Source organism: Eurosta solidaginis, chromosome 3 (genome assembly GCF_040869045.1).
Source record: "Eurosta solidaginis isolate ZX-2024a chromosome 3, ASM4086904v1, whole genome shotgun sequence".
NCBI lineage: Eukaryota > Metazoa > Arthropoda > Insecta > Diptera > Tephritidae > Eurosta > Eurosta solidaginis.
The window spans coordinates 5,823,693-5,835,859 of NC_090321.1; the positions used below are offsets into that span (position 1 = coordinate 5,823,693).

Consider the following 12,167-nt stretch of genomic DNA (forward strand, 5'->3'; position numbering starts at 1 on the left):
CAAATTTTGCACAAAGTTGTAATCTCCGTCGTAAATAATTTTTCCAAGTACATTTAAGATTGTCAATTTGTTTAATATTTTTGACATATCTATCTTAGCAATTGTTTTGCGGCCTGTAAATTTGCAAGATGGCTTCATTACACTTTTAAATATTTAATGTACGAAGAGTTAGTGTCTCTTCGTTCAACTTACTTTACATCTAAGATTTCAAAACCAATTAAAAGTAAGCAGTTGTAGAAGGGTTAAAGTATGGTTAGTTTGCTAATTCATTTCACAATTTCCGACAGGGTATGTCATTGACATATTAACAACCGAATGAACTTATATAAGCTTCAGCACGTGACTGTAAGTAATTTTTAGTAAAAACATGTAAGGCAGCAAATAAAATGCAGAAAAAGAGCGAGAATATGAGATAAAATTTCGAACGTGAAGACTCTTTCACATACTAGCCACAAGCGAAATGGGCACAAAAATTTAATTCTGCAGTTACATTTCGTTGCCTAATAAAATATGACATAATATTTTATTATAGATAGTAATAACATGAAGTCAGAACATATTGTTACAAAGAAAGTTCAAAGAGGTTTTAAAAAGCAAATTAAATAAATGGCAGTAAATGGATATATATATGTATATGTGTGGCAGAAAATGTGCGAAGAACATCAGAAAATACAAAATGTGGTCCAACAATGTTCAGAGGTGCTGAAAATATTATTAGATATTCTTTTTTTGGGAAGTCTTGAATATTCTGTAAATTCTATTCATCCCAATATAAAATAATTTCCTTAGTTTTATTTCATAAAAAATGTATGTTTCGAAAATTTCAAATGTTTCTTCAACGAAAATAGAAGATTTAAATAAAAGCAAAAAAATAACTTCTGTGTTTCGAAAATTCAAATCATTCCATTCCGGCAAAATACTTACCAATTAACTTTATACATAGCAAACTGGTTTTCACTTGTTTTTTAAATCCATATATAAAATTTAAATTCAAAAGATAAAAAAAATTCGGTGTTTCTAAAGTTCCATTTATTTCCTTTGAGCACAAAAATTGTTCGAGTCAAAAAATGAAACTAAATACTTAAGCTTTTGCAATTTAAACTGATGTTTCGAAAATTTCACTTGTTTCTTGAATAAGAAAAGTTATGAAAATGAAAGCATCTTTTGAAACATTTTTCTATAAAACTAGAAAAGAATAAGAGAACTAAAATGTTTCGAAAAAAAAAAAAAACTAAATAATTAAGGTACATAATGAAGCAATTAATGAAACGTATTTCCAAAAAACAAAAACGACATACGATCTTTTTGCCATATAAATTAACTTCAGCGTTTTGTTAAATAAACGGCCATTATTCGTCAAATTTGTTGTTAAATAACGGTTGCGATATTTCTGATCATTTCAATTACGCTGAAGTCCTTTGATAAAGAGATTTCTGAAAACAAGCGGATATTATAAGCATAGGAGGCAGTAAAGAAATGCAGTGTTTCGAAAATTCCATTTCATTTCATTTGAGACCAAGCGTTTTATTTAAGTTAAAACGGTTCATTAAGAGTTCAAAAAATGTATAGCACATAATGAATATTCTCTTTGACTAAAATATATGGCTTAGGCAGTAAAACTCCAAGAGAAATGGTAAATTCTTTATTTTTTGATTGGTTGACAGTTTCACTGCATGTAAAATAATGCAGTGTTCCAAAAATTCCAAACATTTCAATTTATTTGAAAAATTTGCTAAGAGCAAAAAGCATAGCCTTACGTATATGTGTTTTTTTTCGATTTTGTTTGTTTTTTTGTTTTGTTTTTAAAATCCCACATATTTCCTTGGTCCAAATATGAGGATTTCGTAACGAGAAAGAAGAATCACTGAGACCAAAATTGTCACATAAATAACTTTGAAGCAATTTCACTTAAAACAAGGAGGCATTAGAACTATATAGTGTTTCGAAAATTCCAAACGTTTCATTTATTTTGAAAAGTTTCATTTCAAGCCCAAACAGTTTCGAACATCGCATAGAAACTTAAATTTGTATGCGTTTCGTAACAAAATAAGCGTTTTCGTTAAAAATGTTTGAGCAATTTTACTGTGACCAATTGTGTCACATAGCGAAGTTACAAAATTTCATTACAACTTTATTTTCACCGCTCATGCCGAGTTAACTGAATTTCGCGTGCTCAACAAAAATATTTACGACTATGTATATAAAAGGGAGTAAATGTATACTAATAGCATTTAGACTACACAAACTTCTTACACAAAGCTGTGTTAAGCGGTCTTTACAGCATCTTACGAACCACGTAACAGACCTTGAGCAACTATATAGTATATATGTATAGAGTAGTGTAGTTAAATAGGCATAACTGTCGGCTGCATGCCGTTATATGCTTTTGTGCTACTATATATACCTATATCCTTATAATCCAGTTTGTAGGCAGCTTATGATGACATGCAACATATAAACTCACCTACAGCTACATATGCAACTACAAAATAACTTCCAAAATCTCTTTGCGTGCAAGACTGTTCACAAAATTGTGTATTGCTATATCACAGGGTCATCACGCTGTAATTTGAGACTCACACACACGTGCGCATATGTTTCTTTATGCTTTTCGTGTACTGCAATGAGCCACCTAGATTTGCTTGACTATTTTAGTTACCAGTGTCACTACACCCACACCTTTAGGCTACCGCACCTTTATACAATACTTTCAGGCAGTTCACCCCTCCCAATAGGCTTAAGGGCAGCTCAAAGTTTCGGTCTGAGCTCAGTACTATAGCATCAACCTCAGCAACATCAGCTTTTACGCCTTCTACACATTCTACTCATAATCTAGGTACCATCTGAGTGGATTTGTTGGGCGTGTATTCTCAATAAAGTGCCAACTCACAGGACCTTCATATATATATATGAACCTATGTAGATTTATATGTATATACATATCCATACGCGCATAGTGCTTATGCACGTTCGTGTGTCATATCTTATGCAATTTTATTAAAAGAAAAAGTAAACTTTTGAACACTCTCACTCACCATTTTCTCACGTTATGCACTGGCGTTTGCCGCATCATCCAATCACCCAAGCGGTGTTGGCGAAGTGGAAATAGTGTGGATGGTTCACTCCATATTCCACATAAAATACCGTGCCACATATGAATATTTGGGTTGAGTGTATAAATTTAAGGGATTATATGCTATAACAAGTTGATGACACATGATTCTTTGGTTGAACATAAGCTTCGGGAAAGAAGAATTTGTTGTGAAAAATAAGAACTACTTTTTCATGGTTTATACAAAACTGAGTCCCGCTTCTGATCTAAAATAACTCTCTTCGATTATAAAATCACTTTCTATGTGCTTCTTTTCCACTTTTCATACCAGGAGAACAGCGTAGGCTATCTTATCACAGATACTGGCTTTTGAGGCTCTAAGGCGAAAATATAAAACTTTTCCCTTCTCTCCACTTCCGACGGTGTGGAGCTTTAAAATATACCCAAAGATGGTATGAAGGAGATACCACCAAAGTCATGGGCTACTTGCAAAAGTTGAAGCGAAAAACAGTATTTTGGAACTAATCCTTCGATCATTATATTTGAGATTTGATTTGGAGGCAAACAGGTTTCAGTGTTGTGCCATCCTCAGTGTCAATTTTCAAAAGATTGCACCAGACGACTCGCAGTTCAAGTGTTCTTAGCCTACGAATAACTCAGTACGCGCCGCAGATCGATATCTTAATCAAGGGCAAGGCATCATAGATTGCTTTTATGCTGCTGCAAATTTAATCTTAGGGGGAGGAATACATAAGTACAGCATTCAAAAATACAATTGCATACATATAATTATAATTTTAGTGTATTGAAATCACCTTCTAACAGTCCCTTCTTTCTCATTCCAGTTTTCGCATCAATCGCATCGAATCACCCATACTCAAATATGATGGCGACTGCGGCGAATCACTAACCATATACGACTCTGATCATCCCGATCCAGCGCGCATTATCAAAACTTTTTGCGACACATTCTCAAGACCCATGGAAAAGGTGGATTTCGTGAGTACCAGTCCTTCGCTCTATGTACAATTTGATTCCAAAACGGGTGCCTATAGTGGGTCCTCGCTTTACTATTGGGCGCACTACGACTTCTTTAATAACACACACTTCGGTGATCCTGTACCGAATACACTCTGCGATGAGGTTATGTACGCTTGGAAGCATCCTGGTGGTAAAATACGTTCACCAATGAACTCGCTCATCTTTAAACGTACTGGCGGCTCTGATGTACGCTGTCAATATAAATTCGTAACAGATCGACGCCTCTATGCGCGCGCTGTCATCGAGGTCACTTCCGTGTCATTCAAAGAATTGCCTTACAACAACAATGCCTGTACGCGTTGTCATGAGGAACGCGTCGACAAATTGGTCATATGGGAAGAGCGTGAAAAGTTTCAAAATAATCTCGCTTGCTTTTGTGATAATATACCCCGCGCAGTGCGCGTAATCTCTTCAGCGGATCAAATGAACTTGGAAATGATTGTGCAAGGGCAACATGCGATAACGTCCTATTTCAAGAATCCCAATCCACTATTCGAGGCGTCTTATGAGTTTGCGCACGGACCGCTATGTGGTCCCATCACGCTGGGACCATCGCCCGATGGCGAGCTAGTATTTCCATTTAAAAAAGCATTGGCTATGGCGGCGGGCCCAATGGCCGCTGTGCCTGAGCATCATTATCGTCGCGAAAAGTGCATTTGGGAACTGAAAGTAGCGGCACAACGCGATCTATGGTTGAATTTGGAGAAAGCGCGTTTTTCAGATCGTACATGTGAAAGCGCTAAAATTGAAGTTTATCTAGCAGGACGTCTGGAGCCACGTTTCATTATGTGCCCAGAGAATATTTCGCTAGCACGTGATTTACCCATACTATCTGCAGCAGATTTGGGTGCGCTCGGCACCGATCAAGAACCACTGCCTGTGCTAATACAATATACCGGCGATGGGCAGCCGGGTAAGAATGCCTTCCGTTTAGTTTGGACCGAACTGTTCCATTTGCCACGCAATCCCGATGGTAGTTTGGCATCGTCGTTGTTACAGGATGGCGGCTGTGATTTCCGTTGTCCCGGCGACACTGAAGTCTGCATACCGCGCCATCTGTTGTGCAACGGTGTCGATAATTGTCCGAATGTGACGCATATCTCTACGATGACTCAACTAACGCGGCACATTGAGTGGAATTTGGAGCAACTCGGTCTTTTGCATCGTGCGCACGATTACAAAGATCTTGTATTGCATGATGAATCGCCTGAGATTTGCCTGCGTCATGATTTAAGTGATTTGCCTTATGGCAAACTAATATTTATTACGCTTGGTTTGAGTTTGGTATTGACGTTATTCGTGGCGATATTGTGTCGTATGTGTCGGGGGCCGGGTCATGCCTATCACAGCAGCTACTAGAGGTACGAGTTGTGGTTGCATAGCAAACCGCTTGGCGCGCAGGTGTAGTAATTGTGCGCAGCGGGGCAAGCACTGGTCGAGCGCTGATGCTCTGCGTAGGTGTGTAGAGATTATATAAGTAGAAAGTATGTAGAATTAATACATTAAACTTTTAAACCGAAGCGTCAAATTACTTCGGCATACATTTAATTGAGTGTGAACATAATAAGTGTTAAGTTTGTTTAATCCATTTTTACACTTAAGTATTGTACCTTTTTGGAATACCCACTGAGCGAAAATATAGTTGCCTGCTAAATAGTAGATATATTCAGTGAAAGTTGGTTGATAAGGGTATAAAATAAATAAACCAAAAATTCTAATTGATACTCATAAGATAGTAGACAAATAAGATTGTAAGACGTATGGAAACTTTTGTATTTGTAGCTCAGTTTGATAACAACCGAAGTTTAAAATATGAAAGCACTTACATAATGCGCTAGGCCGGCACATACATATACACATAGTTTGTGACGACTTACTGTGCTTTCATGACTTCACATAAGCCAAAGCTATTTATATGAAATTAAGAAAGAACCAATTTTCGGCACAATAACGAAAATCCAATTTTTCCATATACGAAGAAGTAGTGTAAATGAGTCGTAATCTTAATACTGCTAGCCAGCGAAATTCATCAAGACTTATCAATATTTGTAATATCTTTTCTTTCCTACTCTTTTACGTAAACTCTAATTTTGAGACAAGTCAGATGCTGTTTTCCTGGGTAAATCGACATTAGAACCGCCCGGTGGAAAATTTTCTGAGACTGATTTCTGTAAGCACAACTAACAACCTACAAACATATCTAACTGTTGCCAAACTCGAGTCATATTTAATCGAATCATAATAATCATTATCCAGATAATTTCACAAACTAGAAGGAGTGCGTCGAAAACTCCCACACAGAAATTTTTACCCGTTTTGTATGCCCTCAGTGAGTGACGAGTGGCAGCACATACGTCCAACCGTATAACATATTAGTAGTTCTCAATGAACCACTTTCTTTCTCTGAAACACTTAAGACGAAGCGAAAGATTCAACTTCCCAACCTTTGCCAGACTATTGATTACCTACACAAATATGACCATAAGTATTTTGAAACCTCACAAGCATTCCGGTTAGTCCTTGCGTCTAAGCTCATACTCCTCTATTTTCTTACGAAAATAACCCAGCACGTGTGAGAAGGCAGTGAGAGTATCATCAGCTATCCGGAGCTTTGTCGTGCGTCAAACATGACGTGCTCGATTTGATTTTGTGTTCTTCGTTCAGGCGACAACGAAGTAGCATGATGTATCTTTTAATGCTGGAATCTGTTTTGGACAAATCTTTTTTCTGTATTTTTTTTGGCTTATCAAAATCAATTACCCGGGGACTGTTAACTGTAAGAAGTTATTTCTTGCATAAATTTGCGCTTGTGGCACTTTTCGCGATTACTCTTCCTTTTCTGCTAGTTTCTCAAATAAAGTGCAATAAGGCTTTATATTGATGAAGAACTACAGAAGAAATACCTCGCGCACTGATGACGAAATCTCACTCCCATCACAAATTAAATACCAGAATAATAATCGCACTCTTGTTCATATGGTCGCTGTAGCAGACATCGCAAAGCTTCACCGTCCTTCTGATTTTTCCCGTGATTCGTATTTCCTGTATTTCGGTGATGTGAACCTTTGCCTTGACAATGGCATCAACCAACCGAAACATTTAGGTACAGGTACCTTCCCCTTAAAGAGTTTGGTACATTATAGGTACGTTTCATCCATTGGGACAAAGGTAAACGAGCCTTAATGGCATTTATTTCATATTTCATATTATATTATTAATAGTGCTCTGTTACTTTCAAAAAATCTAAACTTTACTGCTTATTACAAATTAAAAAATTCAAATCAAAAAGTAGCGGCTACGGTGGTGTGGTGGTAGCGTGCTCCGAAGATCTTGGGTTCAACTTCCGGGCAAAGTAGCATCAAAAATTCATAAAAAACGTTTTTTTCAATTTCAGTAGGGGTCGCCAGTCGGAAGTGATTTTGGAAACACTATGTATGCCCTTCTGTCATGAAAAGCTTCTCAGTGAAAACTCATCTGCCTCACTGATGCCGTTCAGAGTCGGCGTAAGACAAGTTTGCTTCGCCCCGCCAATTTGTAGGAAAAATTAAAGGAGCGCGACGTAAATTGGAAGAGCAGCTCGGCCTAAAATCTCTCGGAAGGTTATAGCGCAATGCATTTATTTTTAAATCAAAAAAATTCTAAAATGTCATAACTGTCCTGCAAACATCAACTGCCAATGTTGCCAAAAACTTTGTATTTTATAATTTTTGAATGAAATTTTTTAATTTAGCCATTTTGTAATATTTTAAATAATATAAAAAATAGCTAAGAACAAAGTAATGCCACTTATTAGATTTGTACACAAATAACAAAAAGTACTTCAACTTTCTGTAATAGAGTTGATTCACACTGAAAAATTTTGGTTAAAAGATGACCTTTTTAGCTGTAGCAGTTAATTTTTATTTCAAATTAATCATGAGTACGAATTATACATATATAAAAAAAATGTGGTCTGTAACTTTAATCCTCACGCACATCGATATGTATTTTAATGTAGTGAATAAGAATCTATGGTTTTTTTTAATAATAATAATGATTATTCCAAAGCCCGCCCAACCGACACGAGGGCCAAGTCTTTGAAAGGCATGAATTTGTTATGCGTCAAGATCTAAACTGCTTAGCTAGATTAAGTACTACTGACATATAAACACTTTGTAAATTCCGAAAAGTTTGTAAAGAAATATCACCAGATTTCTAAATATTGAGAAAGAGAAGAAAAAATAGATTGTTTAATGCTAAAAAGCGGTTCAGAACTCTCAAAAGCACTTAAGTGAGTGTGTACGGGGCAAGTTAACAGACACGGACTGCCAAAGGGCACATTTAATGTAAAATTTGTACTGCATTCTTTAAGGAAAAGAGGCTTAAAATATCCAGTTGACCGAAAAAGAATCTCAAAGTTATACACGCTTAGCAGAAACGGACTAGAGACCAAACCGTTTACTAGTTTGATCACAAAAATTACTCCAAGTATCTCTCTACGACTGGTCAAGCTAGATTGGGTTAGGTTGAACTGGCCGGCCAATAAAGACCTCACATATACAGAATGTGTCCATAGTGTTAATAGAGATTGTTTGACGGCCAAACGAAAGAACTCCAATCGGGTGCCAGGACTTAGCTTATAGAATAACTCCATACTTTTGGCAAATACTAGCAGTTTTCTAGGATTCAGCTTAATTACTGCCTCGTGTTATGGCAATTCTGCCGCCTCTAATAGCTGGAGCCTTTACCTGGCGAGCGCAGGATATGAATACAGCACTTGCTCAACCGTTTCTTCCTGCAGCTCACACTTCCTATACTTGCTGTTGCTGACGAGGCAGTGTCAAGTCAGTATGCTCATCGTAAGCTTAGTTCCTCTTCCTTCAGAGCTATGAGCCACTTTGTGAGTCTAATATTTTGAAATTGTGCAGCCCCGCGCTTATGTCCACGACTTTCCAGCTTGATGTATCTTATGCAACTCCTGTCTCCTTTTGACTTCCCCCAAACGGATTGGGACGTCTTTCGTCGACTCAACGATTGTGCTGTTCAAGCTAGGGAGATTAATAAATTTCAACTCAATAAAACTCAACCAATTATTTGTAAGATTAATCAAACTCACTCATCTTAATAACCCTTTTCCATGTCTATATAGCACATTTATGATATAAATGAAAGTGCAGCGCTAAGACAAAAAAAATATATATATATATAACGAATAAAAAAATAAAATAAAAACAATAATTAAAAACAATAGCACCAAATAAGCCAATAAAAAAACCGTAAAATGTGAATTGAAAAATTGTAACAAAATTTTGAATTCAGAAATAATTCGTACACCGTAAATTGTAAAAACCCAATAGAATTATAAATGAAATAAAAACCAAGGGAGGAAATAAATTTAAAGTAGTAAATAAATATATGATTATGAATAATAATTAGGTAAGCAAAACACAAAATGTATGGGTAAATAAAACAAAACAAAAAAAGAACCAAGAAGCACAAGAAACAAGAAAAATTAAATAAAAACCAAATAATATACACAATTGAAAAATAATAATAATAAAAATATATGTAGTTAAGCATAATACACAAACAAGTGCATATATATAAATATATATTATTTTAGAGTAAATATGTAAAATTAGTAATAAAGTGATTTCAAACAAATTAAAAAACCAAAACTAATATTTTGTGTGGAAAAGATGTTTTAAATGAAATACGGGAGGTAAGTACCCGTTTATTGTGCAGCATTTTGCATACCAGATGTAGTATTTTCAGCTCGAATGACCCAGCCAGCAATTTTTGAAAATTTTGATTAAAAAATATTTAAATACCATACCCCAAGATGATTAAAAACGTTCAAATTTAAAAGCATTTTCTGTTCGAAAATAAATGTATCGTCGGGAGAAAAATGTAGCATAAATGTGATTATTCTTGAAAAATCATTTATGATTCATATTTCGAAACGCTTTTTATTCATATTTGATATCATTGTAAAATTAAGCTTTAATTGTTTTAGAGTAATATTTGATTACTTTTCATAATCATTTTCTGATCATATTCGTGAGCATATTTCAATCGTTTTGGTTAAGATTTTCGATTCATTTTTGAATGCGATTATGATGCATTTATTCTTCATATCTCATTCAAAATAAGATACTACATAGTAATCTTATTTCACCAGGGGAGGAAAGCATGCGGAAGTGAGCTATTTGAACCACTGCTCACTCGCAAATAAACTTGACCGATATACACCTCGACTACAACATCCAGCATCTGCTATGATCGTCAGTATCTTAAAATACGATACGTTACGGGATGTTGAAGACATATCCAGGTACATACATATGTCAAGAGAGTTTCACTTACCTGGTCAAATAGCTCACAACTTTTGTATTGTCCAACTATTATATATTTTCCGGGAAGCTGAAGGTGGAGAAATGGTTGGGGAAATCTTCGGGCAAGAGCAGCATTTGCATTTCATTGTCTTAAAGAATGTCTTAATAATAAAAATTTTATATACATATTTTTTCTGTACTTCATGATTGAAAAAATGTGTGTATGTGAAAAAACAAGATTTTCAATGAAAAGTCAAATTTTAACAAGTATAAAACTCATTATTCAGTCAACAAATATAGTCAGAAAAGATTCAGAAAGCTGAATTAAAAATGATTATAAATTTTTGATCACCTAAAGTAAACACATTTGATTCAAATATGATCCCAAAATGTGATTGAAAAACTATATTGACTTTTTGATCATCGAAGGTAAGCATATTTGATTATTTTTTTGTTGGTTTTTATGAAATATTAAAATTTAATCACCAAAGGACTTCAAAAATGATTCCAGAAAGTAATCGAAAATAGCTTTTCAGTTTTTCATCATCAAAAGTATTCATATTTGATTATTTCTATTGTTCAATTGTATGATAGCTCATTATTTACTTAGAAAGAGTAATCAAATTGTATTTATATGTAGGGAAATTGAAAATTTAATCATCTAAATGCTGAGTGGGGAAACTTCTTCAAATCAAATGAAACTATTTTTTTAAACTTACCCAGTTGAAATAAATTGTATGCATAAAGCATGAAAAAGTATGTAATACCGTTTTCACACAAAAACATAATCGAATCACAATTCTATGTAATGAAAAAATTAAGTTTCCCTTTTCATACAGAGCCTTTTGCTTCATTAGCGAACATCTGTGAGCAGCCCCAAAAAAAAAAATTTCCTTTTTACAAATAATAGTTAAAATGGAAAGCAGCCATTTCCATCTTAACTATATATACAATCAAAATAATATGCATGCGCAACTATCCATAGATGTTGCACCTAACCAAATATGTGCCTATTTTAGAAAAAGTCATGTTATCTATCGTTTGCAGCAAATGCAGCGAAAATAAAATTTTGAATTTGTTCGTGCTTTTCCATTTTTCGTAAATTATTGAAAATAATTTATTTTTGATTGTCATTTGTTACATTGATAATAAAATTCGTAGCACCAAGCAAAGCAGACTGGATTTTTCACTCGATTAAGCATTCAATAAAGCAATAATGAGATAATTAAGAATTTATATTTTGTACGGAAGATTGAGTTCAATTAGGGCTTTAATGTAGAAAACTTGACTAATTATTTCATTAAGCCTCTGTGTGAAATTGGCATAATGCTCTCATACGTATGAAACGTATCAATGAATGTTTTTCTCTTGCTTTTGTATGCATTCGGTATTAATACAAACATATGCGTACAGCAGCGGTACAAAGGGAGTAACTACACATACGTGTAGAACAGAAATAAATGTATGTTATACTAGCATGCTTGAATAGCTCCAATTCATGCCTCAAATACCGTTGTTTCATGCATTCATTTACAACTGGGAATTGGTTTGAAGAAAGTTTCTTTAAAATGAAAAAAGTTTACTTTCAATTGAAAAAAAGTTTCATTTGATATGAAACAAATTTTGTATGACCTGAAAATGCAATATTGACGTATATACATAAATGATAAATCCAAAATTAATAGATAGGAAATGAAGTGTAGGTACTCAAAGCCTTTGTTTTCTATTGCGAAATAAATACTGTGATGAAGGCAGTTCTC

At 34.7% G+C, this 12,167-nt stretch overlaps 1 protein-coding gene across 5 annotated transcripts in view; it reads left to right on the forward strand.

Moving 5' to 3' along the window:
* The window catches only part of LOC137243174 (uncharacterized), a 371,575-nt gene extending 361,849 nt beyond the window's left edge, over positions 1-9,726 (forward strand). For all 5 annotated transcript variants that reach the window (XM_067770531.1, XM_067770532.1, XM_067770533.1 and 2 more), the window contains exon 10: positions 3,898-9,726. In XM_067770531.1, the coding sequence (XP_067626632.1) occupies positions 3,898-5,452 (1,555 nt within the window). In that variant the 3' untranslated portion in view covers positions 5,453-9,726. The remainder of the gene's footprint in view (positions 1-3,897) is intronic.
* The last annotated feature ends 2,441 nt before the right edge of the window (positions 9,727-12,167 follow it).